General features: G+C 47.9%; 1 protein-coding gene across 7 annotated transcripts in view; it reads left to right on the top strand.

Annotated features, from left to right (window-relative positions):
- The window catches only part of RBM33 (RNA binding motif protein 33), a 117,018-nt gene extending 101,668 nt beyond the window's left edge, over positions 1-15,350 (top strand). For all 7 annotated transcript variants that reach the window (XM_067747569.1, XM_067747570.1, XM_067747573.1 and 4 more), the window contains 2 exons: positions 8,673-8,761; positions 8,983-15,350. In XM_067747569.1, the coding sequence (XP_067603670.1) occupies positions 8,673-8,761; positions 8,983-9,031 (138 nt within the window). In that variant the 3' untranslated portion in view covers positions 9,032-15,350. The remainder of the gene's footprint in view (positions 1-8,672; positions 8,762-8,982) is intronic.
- Positions 15,351-15,759: the final 409 nt, after the last annotated feature.

Below are 15,759 nucleotides of genomic sequence, written 5' to 3' on the forward strand. Positions count from 1 at the left end.
TTTCCTTGAGCAGCGTGTCTGTAGTCCCCAACTCTGGCCTTTCCTGCCAGCTCCCCACCTCCCGCCTGCCCCCGCAACCCCCCTACGCCCACCCCCCCGAGCAGCACAGCCCTCCATCCTGCGCCAGGACCCATGTCTGAGGCTGGAGCGCTTGGGAAGGATGTTTGATGCAAATCGTAGGACGTGGATGTGAATGTTAGATTTCTGAGTAAAAAGTGCACAGAAAGGGGACTTCCCTGGTGGTCCAGTGGTTGCACTGCAGGGGGCACAGGTTTGATCCCTGGTCGGGGAGAACTAAGGTCCCGAAAGCAGCATGGCCAAAAAAAAAAAAGAACACAGCACAGAGTGCTTTCTTTTAAGGTCTCTTGCTTCATGGGGAAACAGAGTTGACACAAGTACATTACATTAATTACATTAAGTACAATACATTAATTTTTAGTGTATTTTAAGCCTTCGTCTACCATTGAGTGTTGACAAGAGTGAGGTGTAGATGGAAGCCCTTCTGAGATGGTTTCGTTGTTTAGGTTTAACTACTTCTGCCTTCATCCTTGGATTCTCAGAGATGGTTAAGCTTAGTTTTCACGTGTATGTAATAGTGAAACGTTAGCCAGAGGCTGTGGCTTCTGTTTTTAGGAGGGTCAGTTTTCCAGCTGTATGGTCAGGAGCAGCTTGTCAGTCATCAAGAGGCATTAAGCTCATGGCCAAGGAGAGTTGTCCTTGGACAGTCCGTCATAACATGGATTAATTTGCAGGAACAGAACTGGCATTAGAGAACTTACGATGCATTGAAATATGGTTAAATTACGATAAATTAAAATATGGTTATCCTGAGTGGATTCTCAAACAAATGGCGGTTGAAAACTTGGGGTCAAATCACAGTTCACCAGGGATCCTGGAGTTAAAGACCTGGGGCCTAGTCCAGTCTGTTCTCTGGGGCCTCGTGTTCCTGGTGTCTGTGTTTGGGTGGGAAGTGGTAGCACTGTTGCTTTCCACGTGTGACCGGCTCATTTTCTGGGCTTTGCTTCTTCCTACGTAGTCTTGATAATTCTCTTGAGCATCCTTGAATGTGATTCAGTTTTCAAGAAGTGTGAAGGGCAGTGCTCTTGCTGCTTACAGCACTGCGTGAGGTTGACTGCCCTGCAGAAGTTAGCTTGGAGCCACTGCTACAACACCTAACCTTGGTTTTATCCATCTTAAAAACTGAATTTTGAGTTCTGCATTTTGGGGGCCGTCTTTCCTCCCATTTGCCTTTTTTATTTTTTTTTCTCCTGTTCTGGAAAGAAGGATTAGAGATCATTGTGTTAAGTAAAGTTTAACTGAGGGCACTTAAAGCCAGGCAAAAACAATGCCAAGTGTTTTAAGGGCTTCTCTTAACTCGAAAGGGAGAGGAAGATAGGAAAATGAGTGGTGTTTTCTGAGTTACATCAGGTACCCTGAAAAGGCCACCGTAAAGAATCCCCGAGGGCGATGGATGGATCTGGCACTTACTAGTAGGGCATGTTCGTCCATCCCAGGGAGCAAAAAGCAGAGCTCTCGTTTCTTGCCAGTCTTACTTAGTTCCGTGGAATGGTTTTGAGGGAGAGTTTATAGATTTTTAAGCACCGCATTCACAAAGTGCTGAGTTACTCAATTTAAAAACAAACAGGGCTTCCCTGGTGGCCCAGTGGTTGAGAGTCCGCCTGCCAGTGCAGGGGACGCGGGTTCATGCCCCGGTCCGGGAGGATCCCACATGCCGCGGAGCGGCTGGGCCTGTGAGCCATGGCCGCTGAGCCTGCACGTCCGGAAACAAACTGATCTGTCGATAGCAAGCTTCTGCCAGCATTAGATAGCTAAAGAATAATATTGCTAGGTATAAATTTTTTAAAGGCGTTTATAACAAGACTTCACTGTGGTTTAAGTATAAGTGCACTTCAGAGGGAGGGTTAGGGGACCCAGGCCTCCCGGCCCGCCGCGCTGGCTGAGGAAGAAACGTGTGTCAAGTCTCTGGTGGGCTGGGCTGTGGTGCCACCTGGCGTTCACTTAGTGTAACAGCAAGAGGTGGTGTCTGGACCAGGAAGGCCGGTTCCTTTGGGCCTTTAATTATGGGAACGGCAGTAACAGCACGTCAGCTCTGCTTGTTTTCTGTGGCGGCGTCACTCCCCGGTTAGTGTGCTGTCCCCTTAACCTGTTCTCATAAGCCTCTCTAAAGAGTCCTTTTTAAAGACATTTATCTGTAGTCTCCCTGACAGAATAAGGAAAAATGATAGAATTTTGTAGAAGTGTTCTGACCAGTGGTAGAAATGACACAGGAAGCATCGCAGCGTGTTTGAGAGTTTCAGGTGAGAGGGTGCAGTGAGAATAAGCCCACCTGGTACTCTCTAGCAGTGATAGGGAAAGAATCAGAAAGAAGGTTCTGCCCGGACACTGGGGGGGGGGGGTCTTGCTCTTAGGGAAGGGAGGGGCCGGCTGGGTGCACGTGGGGCTCCGGGAGGCTGACTTGTGCGGGGCATGGGGGCTCCACAGACAGGTGAGTCTCGCGCAGGTGCCCCTCCGGTGACCGGCGCATGTTCCCCCAGAGCGGCCTCCCGCTGCGTTCCGGAAGACTGAAGTCGAATTAACTCTTAGGGTCAGGAAGTAAGGTAGTTATAACTTCTGAGCCCCTTTGCTTAGTTATCCTTATTTCCCTGTTTGAGGGATTTTACCTAAAACTGTTAAGAAAACTGTGTTATCCTATAGAGAAATGAAATTCCACGGTGTAAAAATAAAAGTATTTTCCTAAAATAAAAAGGCGGGCGCTGGCCATGAGCAACGGCAGTAACAACGGCTGAGGCTTAGATTAGGCCAACACGTGCCTGGCACTGTGCTGTTCACTTTTCCCTGGCTTCTTTCCTGATTTCTCCAACAACCCTGGAAGGTAGTCGCTAAACCGAGAGCCCGAGTGACCGGAGTGGCCATGGCGGCTCATTCTCGAAGCTGCCGGGCCCTCCGGGACGCGGCAGTGCGGCAGCAAGTGTCGGGCTTTGAGAGAGGGCTTCGGTTTTGGTCCCAGGTCTGCCGTTTATTGGTGTGCAGCTTCCCAACCAAGTACTTCACCTACGTGAGTCTCACGAACCACACAAGCTTGCCAACGCTGTCTCCTACCTCTTTCACTGTTCCCTGGCGTCACCCGGAAGGGGGAATGGAAGAAACATGGAGGCCTCCACATGCCATTGAGGGGGAAAGCGTGTGCTCTCGAAAGGCGGCCTGTTGTCCCAGAGCAGAGTCCTCTGGGGGGTTCGCTTCAGGCTGCTGAGGAGAGGCTGTCCGGGACCCACCAAGTTTGCCAAGCTCCCAATGCGGTAGTTCCAGGGAACCAGACACTTGGAAAGCCCTCATTCTGGTGGGTATCTTGGGCCGCCCAGTGAGGGGGAGCCCTTTTGAGCAGTCGTGTAAGTTGGGGTCACGTTAGAACATATCGCCTTCTGGGATGAGACCATCTTACCTTCTTTGCGTCTGGTTCTGACTGACCAGGGATGTCTGGTGGGTGATGTGGAGAAAGCTGAGATCTCAGTGAAAGCAGTTCAGTCATTTTGAAGTTCAGGACGTTTGGGAAGGAAAACACCAGGCATAGTCAAATGTAGACTTTCTGAAAACCGACATCACGAGGTTTAAAGAAAATATAGGCATGGCCGCATGATCTGAAACCGTGATGGGAAAAACTGTTAATTGGAGGCTCGCACACAAAGTTCTGAAAACACTGTTGTAAATAATCCCAAAAGAAAAAAGAGGATTCCAGGCAGACCATGTGATAAGACACGGGCTCTTACCTGCAGGACACGTTTGTACAAGATGAAGGTGAGTGTGGAAGAGGAGGGCCTCAGGATGTCTTTAAACTGTATCAGAGCATAAAGAACAGCACTTACGCCGTGGACACAAGAAGCCCCAACACAGGACTCGAGGAAAAAACAGAATCGGCATCAAAAAAGACCACACACGCTGCGATGATTAGTTCAATATGAACAGGCACTGGAGGAGTCGTCGATTTCCGCGAGAAGTGGCCTGAGACGCTGCCCCGTCACCAGCGAGAGGGTCGGGTGGGCTGCGTGCAGAAAGGGTCCGGAATGAAGGGATCCTGCGCCATGCTGCCCGAGGACTGGCTCGAGGAGCCCGGCTGCGAGGCTGGAGAAGGAAAGATTTAATGGGCATAGGCCAGCTGCCACCACCACGTGCAGGTGCCATCGCGTGAGAAAGGAAGACCTGGTACGTGTCCCTCGATGGTTCCCAAGCTGTCCCTGGAGGCTGGGCCCAACCCAGGGTGTCTTACCAGGTCTGGGGTGGAGCCCGAGAGAGTAGATGTCTAATGATTGATCAGTGGGGCTCTTGTTTGAGCAACTTCACTTGTTTAAAACAACTAATATCAATATCATTTTTGGCTTTAGGTTGATTCCTGAAGGTGCTGGGAACTGTTGGCCAGAGTGGGAGAATAGTTTAATTGATTTTCAGGACTGCAGAATCATTTCAGAATCCCCTTAACATTCATATGGGGATATAAGTATATGTATAGCTGATTCACTTTGTTATACAGCAGAAAGTAACACAACAATGTAAAGCAATTATACTCCAATAAAGATGTTAAAAAAAAAGAATCCCCATAATATTGTAATTTATTAGTATACATGGACATGAACACAAGCTCTTTCTAGAAAGAGGAAGAACTTTTCCTAATCAGGGAAAAAACGGCCAAGGTTCTGAGCAGCATGGACATTTTTCTGGACTTTAAATTGTGGGTTGTCACAGCTCTTCTACTGTTAATGTAGTGCCTTGTGGCAGTTCAGTCAAATGGCCCTGAATGGGACGGCTGAGTATAAACAAAGGAAGCGGCCAACTAAAGGAGTATTGTAACAGGTACTGTGCTACTTGTAGTAGCACAGTTATTCTCAAATTTTCTGCAGATGTCTTGTCTCTGAAAAATGAGAAGTATATCAGGGTGGGCGTGGGCAAGTTAGCCTGTCTCTCCGAGGGCCAGTACCATATTTGTGGGGGAGATGGGGCGGGGTCAGAGTGAGTGTGTAGACTGGAGACAAAGTTTAACTCTTCGTTCATTCTGGGTGAATTGAAGTGTTTAATTATTTGGAAATGGGCTACTGATTAGCAGAAGCACATATTTTCAAAGTAGAAGCTGGTGATCATAATAAGTTTTTAGCTTATTAGTGGACAGCGTCTTTTCCTCTCTTCGCAATAAAGTGATCGCTAATACTTGTCATTTTGGTAGGTCAGAAATGGTTGAATATTGACAGTTTTAGCAATTCAGTGTTATATCTGAAAATAGGTTTTGTTTTTTGGAAAAGGGTGCAGAAATGTCAATAAAGGGGAACAGACAGAAAACAAATTTTAAGACAGTGTTATTACTTTTGTTGACTATTGAGAACTGATCCTGCATGCCGCAACTAAGACCTGACACAGCCAATAAATAAGTAAATATTAAAACAAAATTGCATTGAAAGTTTATGCTCTCTTGATTGATACCTTCTCAATCAAATTGAGCTTTAAACCACTTAGATACAGATAAGCTATCTTCTTACCTCTTACCTTATAAATTGGTAAATGGTAAAGAGGAAGCTTCATGCCTTCATTCCACATTGTGAAATCACCCAGAGGAAATGACATCTTGACATGCTTTTTCTCAAAAGAAGAGCATAGTATTTTCAAAATCCAGATTCCATCTGTGAATTGTAGAGTGTGGATAATCACTTGTGGTATCATAACAAGTTAGTTTTCTCTTGTCTGTTCCTAATCGAGCGATTTTTGTAGTTTTGGACAAAATAAGTTTAGGTTAAGTTCTCCTAAGTCTTGTGGTAAGAACTGCCACAGTGCTGGCCGCAGTTCATGAAGAAATGGAGCTGTGCCTACACCCCAGCGCCCTCGAGCACTGCGGCCACGTGGCCGGAAGAGGAAAAGGGTGCCTGAGGCGCCCGAGATGGAATCAGAAAGCAGGGCCTGGCGGGAGGTTCTGCTGCAGTGCTTGGGTTGGACCTGGGCTTGAAGCTGGCTCTTACCCACGTCCTTCTCTGGCCTTCTCTGGTGGTGACAGGACAGCACGGCATTTCCTCTTGCATTTTCTCTTCAGGAGCAGTTCCAGAAGAGCTTCAGCAGCTGGAGATCGTTCAAGGATAAGGCACAGAGTGGGCGTGAGCCGAAAGCGGGGGCTGGCAGAGAAAACAGGTCTTTGTCAAGTAACGAATTTGAGAGGCCAGAAAAGCCGCATGCTGACAGTGTATCCAAGAGAAGTTAATTGATGGCATTAATTAAAGACCAGGTTGCTGAGCTTTACTTGTCCAGTTAACTTAATGATAAGTGAAATCATCAAGAAAAATCTTTTGCGTCTGGTTTTTATATCTGAAAGAAGAGGAAAACTCTAGTATCTACTAAACTGGCTTCAGAAAACCAGGCAGACGGAGCTCACTGCAGCCTAGTGGCTGCCTCTGTCACCTCCGGGCCTGGTCCTTGCACTGGTCCGGGTCTGGTTGGTGATGTGCCCCAGACTATCTGACTGCTCCTCCGAGGGGAGCCTGTGTGTAAACCTTAGTGCCATGTAATATGGAGACTTGAAACTGTTTATTTCTGTGTGAAGCACTGAAAAGCAACTTTTTGGAAAGAATATTTTTTTAGCGCTCTCCTGGTCATGTTTTACTCATGGGAGTTCTGTGTTTACTAAAATGGAGAGTGCTTATTTCATATACAGTATACTTTTTTTTTTTTTTTTTTTTTTTTTGCGGTACACGGGCCTCTCACTGTTGTGGCCTCTCCCGTTGCGGAGCACAGGCTCCGAACGCGCAGGCTCAGCGGCCATGGCTCACGGGCCCAGCCGCTCCGTGGCGTGTGGGATCCTCCCGGACCGGGGCACGAACCCACGTCCCCTGCATCGGCAGGCGGACTCTCAACCACTGCGCCACCAGGGAAGCCCCCAGTTTACCTTGTTTGAACGTATTTCAAGGAACTGATACTTTGGCTATGTGCTTTTGTTGTAGGTCTTTGAACAAATGCTTTACAATGAAACAGCCACGTGTGTGAACACTTCTAAAGGGTTGTGTTTTACCATTAGATATTTTTTCTGGCTGTTAAACGTCACTGGACAGAAGCCCAGACACAGCAGACGGTTCCCCGCCACTGAGTCCTCTGCTACTTCCTCAGGCTGTGTCCCCGTGGTAGCAAGGCCCCCCTGCCACTTTGCTCATTGCTGCAGACACACATGGCAAGTCACCAAAATGCTTGAGAAGGATCAGACTCCGGAGAGTGGGACCGGCTGAGAAATCCGAATTCTCCTCCGGCGCATCCCTCCCGAATCCTAGGATCCTACGTCCCCAGGCCTCGGGGAAGCACAGAGCTGCCCCTTGTCCTCAGGGCAAGTGTGAGGGAGGACCAGGTGAAAGTTCACTGTCCCTGCACCAGTCTCTTCACTTGATGGATCCATCTTCTTCATGAACTCACTTGGTTTTTACTGCAAATAGTAGCCTCAGGAATGGTTGTTTCAAATCCTAAAGATTTAATTTTCTTTTTAAGGTTTTTTTTGATGTGGACCATTTTTAAAGTCTTTATTGAATTTCTTACAGTATTGCTTCTATGTTTTGGGTTTTTTGGCTGCGAGGCATGTGGGATCTTAGCTCCCCGACCAAGGACCAAACCCGCACCCGCTGCATTGGAAGGTGAAGGCTTAACCACTGGACCGCCAGGGAAGTCCCCTAAAGGTTTAATTTAAGATGCCGCTTCTCTCAGACTTTTTAAAGCACAGACTGTGACCAAATTATGCTGATGGCTGCCACAGACACAGCTGCCCCTCACTGTGGCCCACCTACATATATGAAACCCTTAACTTACCCCAGTGATAATTAGGAGATAACTACCCACTCCGACCGTGGGGTCCCGTTGCCTTACAGCAGTTCCTCCTGTATGATGAGTATTGTGCTTTTAAAAAGCTTACTGAGGGCCCCGTGGAAAATCGCCTGACAGGAAGATGTGAAAGCAGAAAGTAACTCTCCAAGGACACCTGTCCTGGGCCTCCCCAGGAAGGTTTAGAGAGAAGATTGGGTGGCTGACAGGGCAAATGATGGAAGGTCTATATGTGTGTGTGTGTATATATATATATATATATATATATATATATATATATTATTTTTGGCTGCGTTGGGTCTTCGTTGCTGCGCGCGGGCTTTCTCTAGTTGCGGCGGGCAGGGGCTACTCTTGGTTGTGGAGCACGGGCTCTAGGCACGCGGGCTTCAGTAGCTGTGGCTCTTGGGCTTAGTTGCTCCGCGGCATGTGGGCTTTTCCCAGATCAGGGCTCGAACGTGTGTCCCCTGCATTGGCAGGTGGATTCTTAACCACTGTGCCACCAGGGAAGCCCCCTGATGGAAGGAAGGTCTTAACACCAAGCTGTGAGGACACGAACGACTGCTGCTCAGGGCAGTGACTTAGCGAAGCACTGTTGCTGGATAGATTATCTGGGTAGATTACAAAAAATTGCCAGGGAGGTAGAATTAGTTTGTTTTAGTGATCTAAGTGTCAGCCTGGACTCAAATTTTGCATTAAATCTGATGTATAAAAATGAATGAATGAATGAATGAATGTATGTATGAATGTATGTATGTATGTATGTATGTTATATGTATATTACACCCCATACAACAGGATTCTAAAGTGTTTCTGTCATCTTCCTTCAGAGTTTACAGATGCTTCCCCAGCAGCGGAAAGCCATAGCCAAGTTCAAGGAACCCGCCCATGCGTTAGCGTTTCAGCAGAAGTTCCACAGGTAGCCTTGGAGCCCCTGGTGACAGGTGGGAGATGGGAGGAGTCTGTGCTGCCACCTGCTGTCTGTCTCTGCGGAGACGCGCCGCCGCCTCCTGTGACGTGGGTGGTCACCCCCGGTGTGGTGGATCCTCTCTGTCAGTCTGCATGTTTCTTCCGCTTGATCTCGTGGCTGCTGATGTGCACAGGTAGCCTAATGGTCACTGTTTCTTTAAATCCCCACAGGCATATGATAGATTTGTCCCACATAAATGTGGCCCTGATTGTTGAGTGATTTCTGGCAGGAGAGCCTGACCGTAACGCTGCACACGCGCTGTGGAATTTCTTCCTGGGAGCTGCTGCGCAGAGCCCCGCGAGCTTAGGTCTCTCCGTCCGCAGCCCTGCGTGGCTGTCGTCCGGAGCGCCCAGCGGCCCAGCACTGATTCCAGAAGAGCTGACCTTACGGGACGCGGCAGACTCGACTCGGTGTTAGATCGCTTCACATTCTCTTGTCACCACAAAGAACTACAGGTTTCGCTTTCTCATGTTTTCAAAGTGCTTACAATGCATGTAGACATCGTTCTTCGTGATCTTATGTATGATCGATTACAGCGACTTAGAGTGAGTAAAGACATTAACGTCACAAATTCTCAGTAGTTTTCACAGCAAAGAATATTTGATAATGGTTGCACTTATCTTCAGTGCAGGCTAGATGAGCGTTTTCTCAACCAGCTTCACTTGTTTTACCGTCTCAGAAAGCCCTCAAAAGGCTCTTGTAAAAACGTAGGTTAAAATTCGGGTGATTATGATTGGCAGTTGCATATCCTGGAAAGCAGGGTATGAGGGTGGTTGGGAGTGGTGCCAATTGTGTGGCCGATTCTGCTTCTTGTAAATACTCCAAAAGCGCCAACTGTATAGTCCTAGTTCCAAAGGGAGCGCCCCCTTTTATATTCGTTCTGAATGCGGCGGAAGTGCTGCTGGGCGTCGTCACACGCCCCCAGGCTGAGCGCAGGTGTCCGATACCCTCACCTCCAGCCCTCGCTGGGCTCCCTGCTAGGCGAGCGTAGCATACCTGCCAGGTGAGGAGGGTAGGACAGCCTGAAGCTTTCGCAGGCCTGTTTGGTTTTTTCCTCTTTTTAAGTGCAGCCCCAAGTGGCATATTCATGTCACCGGCTCTGTGACGCATATAGAACATTCTTGGGCAATCTGTGATTAAGATTTTCTTTTTTGAAGGCCTTTTGAGCAGGGGCTGCGCTGTCCTTCAGTGGACCCGAGAGCGAGGGGATGTTTGCGCTGGCTTGTCGTTCTCCGTGGCGTGTGGCGCAGTGTGTCTCTGGGATGCTGGGTAGGCTCCTTCAGGTGAGAGACGCTTCCTCCCCTTAAAGTCATCTGTAGTAAAATTCATTCTGGGCAAATGTGGAAAAAAGTGCCTTATTGTATTTCTGCTCATGAAGGAGTTTCACTATTTTGGATTGATTCTAATGTGGACCTGAACTAGTTGAGCAAATGATACCGGGGCATACTCAGACTTTTTAGCTATATTTTATACCTAAGATTTCCTGTGAGATTTATTAATGGAATTAAGGGAAATAGAAGCCTGTTACCACCGGTTAATGCGTCTGGTTAGCCCAGCGAGGACCAGATGTGAGCAGGCAGCCCCCCCTGCAGCAAGGCGTCCCTCCTTCTCAGCCTTCTCTTGGGAGCTAAGACACAGGTCACGTGAACTTGTATCTTCTTATTTTCACAGTTGAAATTTTGTATTACTTTTTCAAATTAAGTTACCAGAACCAGAGAAGAGCATTTCAGACCCTGTGAGACTTCCTGTAGCATTGATTCCACTGTGGTACCGTGTGCTAGGAGTGAGTCTGGAATGTGAAGGTGGGTGTTGATGACTGCTCTTCAGAAGATTTCGGTTCCGGGAAACTATAGGCACTCATAGAACACGCTAGAACACCCCCTCGCCCCCCTGAGCTGAGGTGCCTGGCCACCCGTGCTCCAGAAAGCCCCTGCCTAACCCTTGGGAGGTGGTGGTGTGTGCCAGCCTGGCCCCGGGTGCTCCGGCGGAGCATCCAGATGGCCAGTGGCCGCTGCCGCCGTCCTCACAGGTAGAGATAAAGTTGCGTTCACAGGTTAGGAGCTCAGTCCACGGAGAGCCGCGTTGAAGTGGTGAGTTGGGTAGCATGCAGGCACCACATAGGAGAGACCCACACCACTTCCCCGCCCTGGGCAGCAGGAAGGCTTACAGTTAATGGACTTATTTTATCACCGAGGACTTAATGACGCAGTGAGCTGAGTATACAAAATTTGACCGCTTTTTGAAATAGTCTGAGTGTGTTGTGGCTGTGAAGCTAAAAATCTGCATGTTGTCTCTGAAAAGTAGCCATTCAGGCGTACTTTCTTCTAGTTAGTGGTAAGAAACGAATCCTATTTGGGCACCTTTGTTCAAGGCAGACCTCATGGCTACTTTAAGGTCTGTTTTTGTGTTGTCTGAGTCTGACAGGGGTGCCCCGGAACAGGTGTGTGTCTGTAACAGTCTACGCGCACAGAGAAGTAAGCTTTCTCTTGATAGAAAGTTCTTGAAAGGCCTAGTCGAGCCGGGCCTTCCGGAAAGGACTGGTTAGAAAGGCTTCCCGCGGTCGCTTCCTGATGCACACGGCCCCTGGGCACGGGCTCTGTTAGTGCCAGCCAGGCCTGGGAACAAAGGCTTTGCTTTCCTTGAGGGAAACTGGAAAAGGAAAGAAAGAAGCAGAATTAGAAAGGAACGTTATTTCCATTTTTGGTGCACTTCTCGCAGTGAAATCAGACCACGGTGAGCTGAACCCTCTTGGAAGATCTGCTGCAACCATTATCTTTGTTCTTTCGTTATCATGCATTTAAAGGGTATGCAGGAGCAGTTAACAACCATGTAAATATGGACCTCTTAAAACTAAATGTTATTGGAAATGCTTTCAATTCAGCAGCATCTTAGCTATTTGTTAGTTCCTTTGTGTTGTCTTATCAAAGTTTAATGGCTGCAGTTCCATAACTGTTGATGTGTTTGTGTGTATATTCGATTTTTATAAAGATGGTAGTAAGTCAATACATTTATCCTGACCTGTGTATTATTTGTTCACAAATTCAAGAAGCCAGTAAATATCAGTATATCTCATAAGGTGAAGACAGTAGGTGACTGTGTGGACCTGAGGTGCTTTTTCTTTTTGCATTATATCTTGTTTTGATCTTATGCTGTAACAGAAGCTCACTTAGCTACTTATCTGAGCATAACCTTGCACTACCGTTGGTCTGGCCACATTTGTTAAATTCTTATACTGATATCCTTCTTAAGGAGAAATATCGTCTCTTTTTTCCAAAAGAAATATTGCGGGTTCCCCCCTTTCTGGACAGGCAGCATGCTAAGTAGGTGTCTGTGCCCTCTCCCCACCGGGGAGGGCCGGGGAGGGGACGGGGGGAGGGGAGGGGGGCGTCATCATAACTACTTCTAATTGGGGGTCTTCCTTCTCATGATTTGTAAAGGTCCTGGATAAACAATTGTTTATGCTTGGTTTTGTAGCGTTTCTGAATTGTGACAGCTTAGATCCTGCACAAAGGGGTCTTTTTTTTTAAAGGGCATTTGGCTTAATTATGCAAACAGACTTTGTTGCTGGAAGGAGGCTGGGAGGAGGTGTCCAGGGTGAGGGAAGAAGGAGCCTAGAAGTGGGGCGAGGAGAGTTGTAGCACGGAGGGGTGCTAACGAGGGTCCATCAGAGGCTTTATTCTAACACGCTGGCTCTGCACAGGAGTCAGCCGGTCTGGTGGGGAGGCCTGCGGGCGGGCGGCGGGCACGGTGGGCTCGGCAGATGTCCGCTGGCGGCCCGGGCTGGAGGAGGGGCGTCCGCGCCAGGCCCAGCCCCTTGGGCTCGGTGGACCGCCGGGCTCTTGGACAGGAGGAGGCCTGGCTGGCTTGCGTGGAGGGTAGATGAGAACTGAGGCCGTGTTGTTTTGAGAACCTGTCACTTTCTTTTTTTGTTTTTTTTTTGTTTTTTTGTTCTTTTGTGTGTTTTTTTGGCTTCTGGTTTTTGTTTTGTTCTGTTTGGCTTTTGTTTTCTTATTTTTTTAAATTTCTTTGTTGTTTAATTGAAGGTAAGCTCAATGTGCTCGTCGTCCCCTCCTGGGGACGGTCAGGTTTTGGTCAAGGTCTGTGTGCAGAGCACCTAGAGCCGCTCTTGGGGGCTTCTGTCCTCCCTTCTGTCCCTTAGATCCTGGAGAGGCAGCGGGCCGCTTGTCCAGAAGCGTGTCCCCGGCGGGCGCAGGCCCGCGCTGCCCTTGCTCTCCTGGTGCGTCTCTGGGCTTCCCTCACACCCCGGTAGAGCTGCTTTCACTTTCCTGTAGTCAGCTAGAGGCCCCGCCCTGCCCCGTCCCCCCACAGCCCAGCTCCTTTCTCTTTGTTTGTTGGGGGAGGGGGTGGGGTGCTTGAAAGGTATTTGATTTTTTACAGGGTTTTAAGTGACAGAATTCTAAAAGGGAATTAACCAACAGAGGGAAGGGGGGTGGGTGAGGCGAAATAGGACCAGGAGATGCCCCCACCCCCCATGAAGGAAGCCACAGGAGTTACATCGATAGAGGGAAAATTTAGATACTCCATTGTATTTAATGAGCATTTTATCAATTAACCTTCTCAGCTCTTCTTAAAACTTGTGAATGATGCATTATTTTGGACATTGGTAAATACGATCTCTCCAAAGGCAGTCAGCCTTGACTTCTATTAAATCCTAAGGATTTTGTGTAAGGTTTTTTACAACCTATTTAATTTTTCTCATTTAAAGTGCCCATGGTTTTGTGTCCTAGAACCAAACAAAACTCACTGATTCATATTGGATCCCAGGTATACCTTCTGGTAGCGTGTGGTTGGGAAGGATCATTGGTTTTACACGTGTAAGCTGCCCTTTCTAGAGAAGGTGCAGAAAATCTTAACTCGCTCTTTTCTGTGCCGTGTTTTGGTAGGAGTCTTTTCACTAAGATGGGCAGAGGCAGAGCAGGTACTTTTAGTGAGAAGCTGCTTTTTGCTTTTACTTCTCACCAACTAAAATGTAAAAAGGCCTCGTGTTGCTGTTTTGTTTTACTTATTTTGAAAGGTATGTAGAAAAATATAGGCCTTTTAAAAAGGAACATGATGTAGTCTTTGAATTTTAATATTTTCCACAGAGTGGACACACAGTTGTGCTGTTTTAATATATTCTGTATGTAGTCATTTATATACTCTAGAAAGTAGACCTCTTGCTAGCATGATTTTCTTTTAAACTATTTTTCATTTTAAGGGCACGTAATGGAACCTGATTTTTAAAGGACTATTTAAATTGTGTGCAGTCTGCAGTATTGTCTTAGAGTATATAATTTATGTTTTTGAAGCAACACGCATGCATGCAACACACATTTATACTGTTGACTGAAGAGCAGATAATCATTTGTTTTTATAATTCAGCTTTGCTTTTCACAGGCATGGGATCCAGAATTGTTCTTCCTTTGTGAGGATTTTAACTCTAAGGCTTTAATTCCACTGTTTAATTTTCAGGTTCACCAACAACACAGCCTGAAATCTGATTTTTTTTTCTCTCCCCGCCCCCCCACCCCATTTTTGAGTTGGTTCTCTTTGCTGGGCTCCCAGTCTGGTCTCGCTTCTGCTGCTGAGTGTCTGGGCCACGTCAGCCAGGCCTGCTGTGCACCCTCCTTCCTTCCTTCGGGGGTCTCCCTGCCAAACCCACCATCCACCGTCCTCAGGCGCGGCCCCTTCTTTCACTTGCCATTGCTGGGTGTCCATTCTCTTCTCCTGCCGTCTCCCCTGGTGACGGCTTCTTCATCTGGTGACGGCGCTCCTTCCTGGCTGCTCTGTCCAAGTGTTAACGTTTAGAATTCCACTCTCAGTGCCATGAATATCTTTGTGCTGTGTCGACAACTCGATTACATCTAAACCTTTGCTTTGACAGGTTTTACTCACGGTTTGTCCCTCCAGGTCTTTGGTTGGCGAGAGTAACATCTGGATTCTGTTGTTTTTGCAGTCCGACTCAGGGGCTGGGGCCCCGTGGAAGCCAGCGTCCTGCAGCCTGCGCCGGCCGTGCCATTAATCACCCCTTCTCTGTTTTTATCCACTTTTGCAGGACCTCTTTTGCATGGGTTCAGTGTTAGTGGTAGCGTGCCTCTTCTTCCACTGGGAGGTGACGGCTTGTTTGGCTTTGTTGCCGCTCTCGCTGACTGTGACCCTTCCTAACCTTGTTGCTAATCGCTGTGAGCTGGTCTGGGCCAGCTCGGCGTCGAGTCTGAAGCTGTGGTTATGGGGCGCGCAGTGGGAGTTGAGACATCAAGAGCTGAGCGAATTGCTTTCCTCTGGGTGATCTACTCCGTGTTTTCTACCGAACGCTACACACACTTGCGGGAAATGACGTTGCCTTGTTTTACCCCATTTTTCACTTTGCTCTAATCACTGTGACAGCTTTATCAGGAATATATGTGAAGAACAGTTGTGACATGGTTGGAAAAAATGTATTCTTGTGTGTATCATTTGTGTGATTCCATGCTGAGAACTGTGTTTTGAACTGTATTGTAATCTGGAAGATGTGTCAATAAATAGCTTTTGCAGTTTCTGCTTTTGTTCTGTAGCTTTTATTTTTTCTCGCGCTCGGGTTCGGTCCGTTCCACGACTTACCCATGTGGACAGAGGGCACTGGGACCGTCCCTCAGAGGATGGGGGTTGTCCCCAGGCCCCCAGATCCGCCTCCTCTGGTCAGCGCTTGGCCTTGAACGTGTCTGATTCATGGAGGGTCAGGGACGGCCTTCCTCAGTCCACGGTCTCACGAGTCTGAACCGACCAAGCAGACAGCGTCCTTGTGTGTTTTGTTTGTTGGAAGTGGGAGACTTATATTGTCTTCTTTAATTTTTTAAAACATCACGAATAATCTGTACAGGGTTTCAAAGGAGATCTGTACTCCAGCACGAATCGTGACACTGAAAGTGGGGAAAATCCGTCGCCCATGCCTTTCCACCGCCATTGCC

This window comes from Pseudorca crassidens, chromosome 8 (genome assembly GCF_039906515.1).
Source record: "Pseudorca crassidens isolate mPseCra1 chromosome 8, mPseCra1.hap1, whole genome shotgun sequence".
NCBI classification, from domain to species: Eukaryota; Metazoa; Chordata; class Mammalia; order Artiodactyla; family Delphinidae; genus Pseudorca; species Pseudorca crassidens.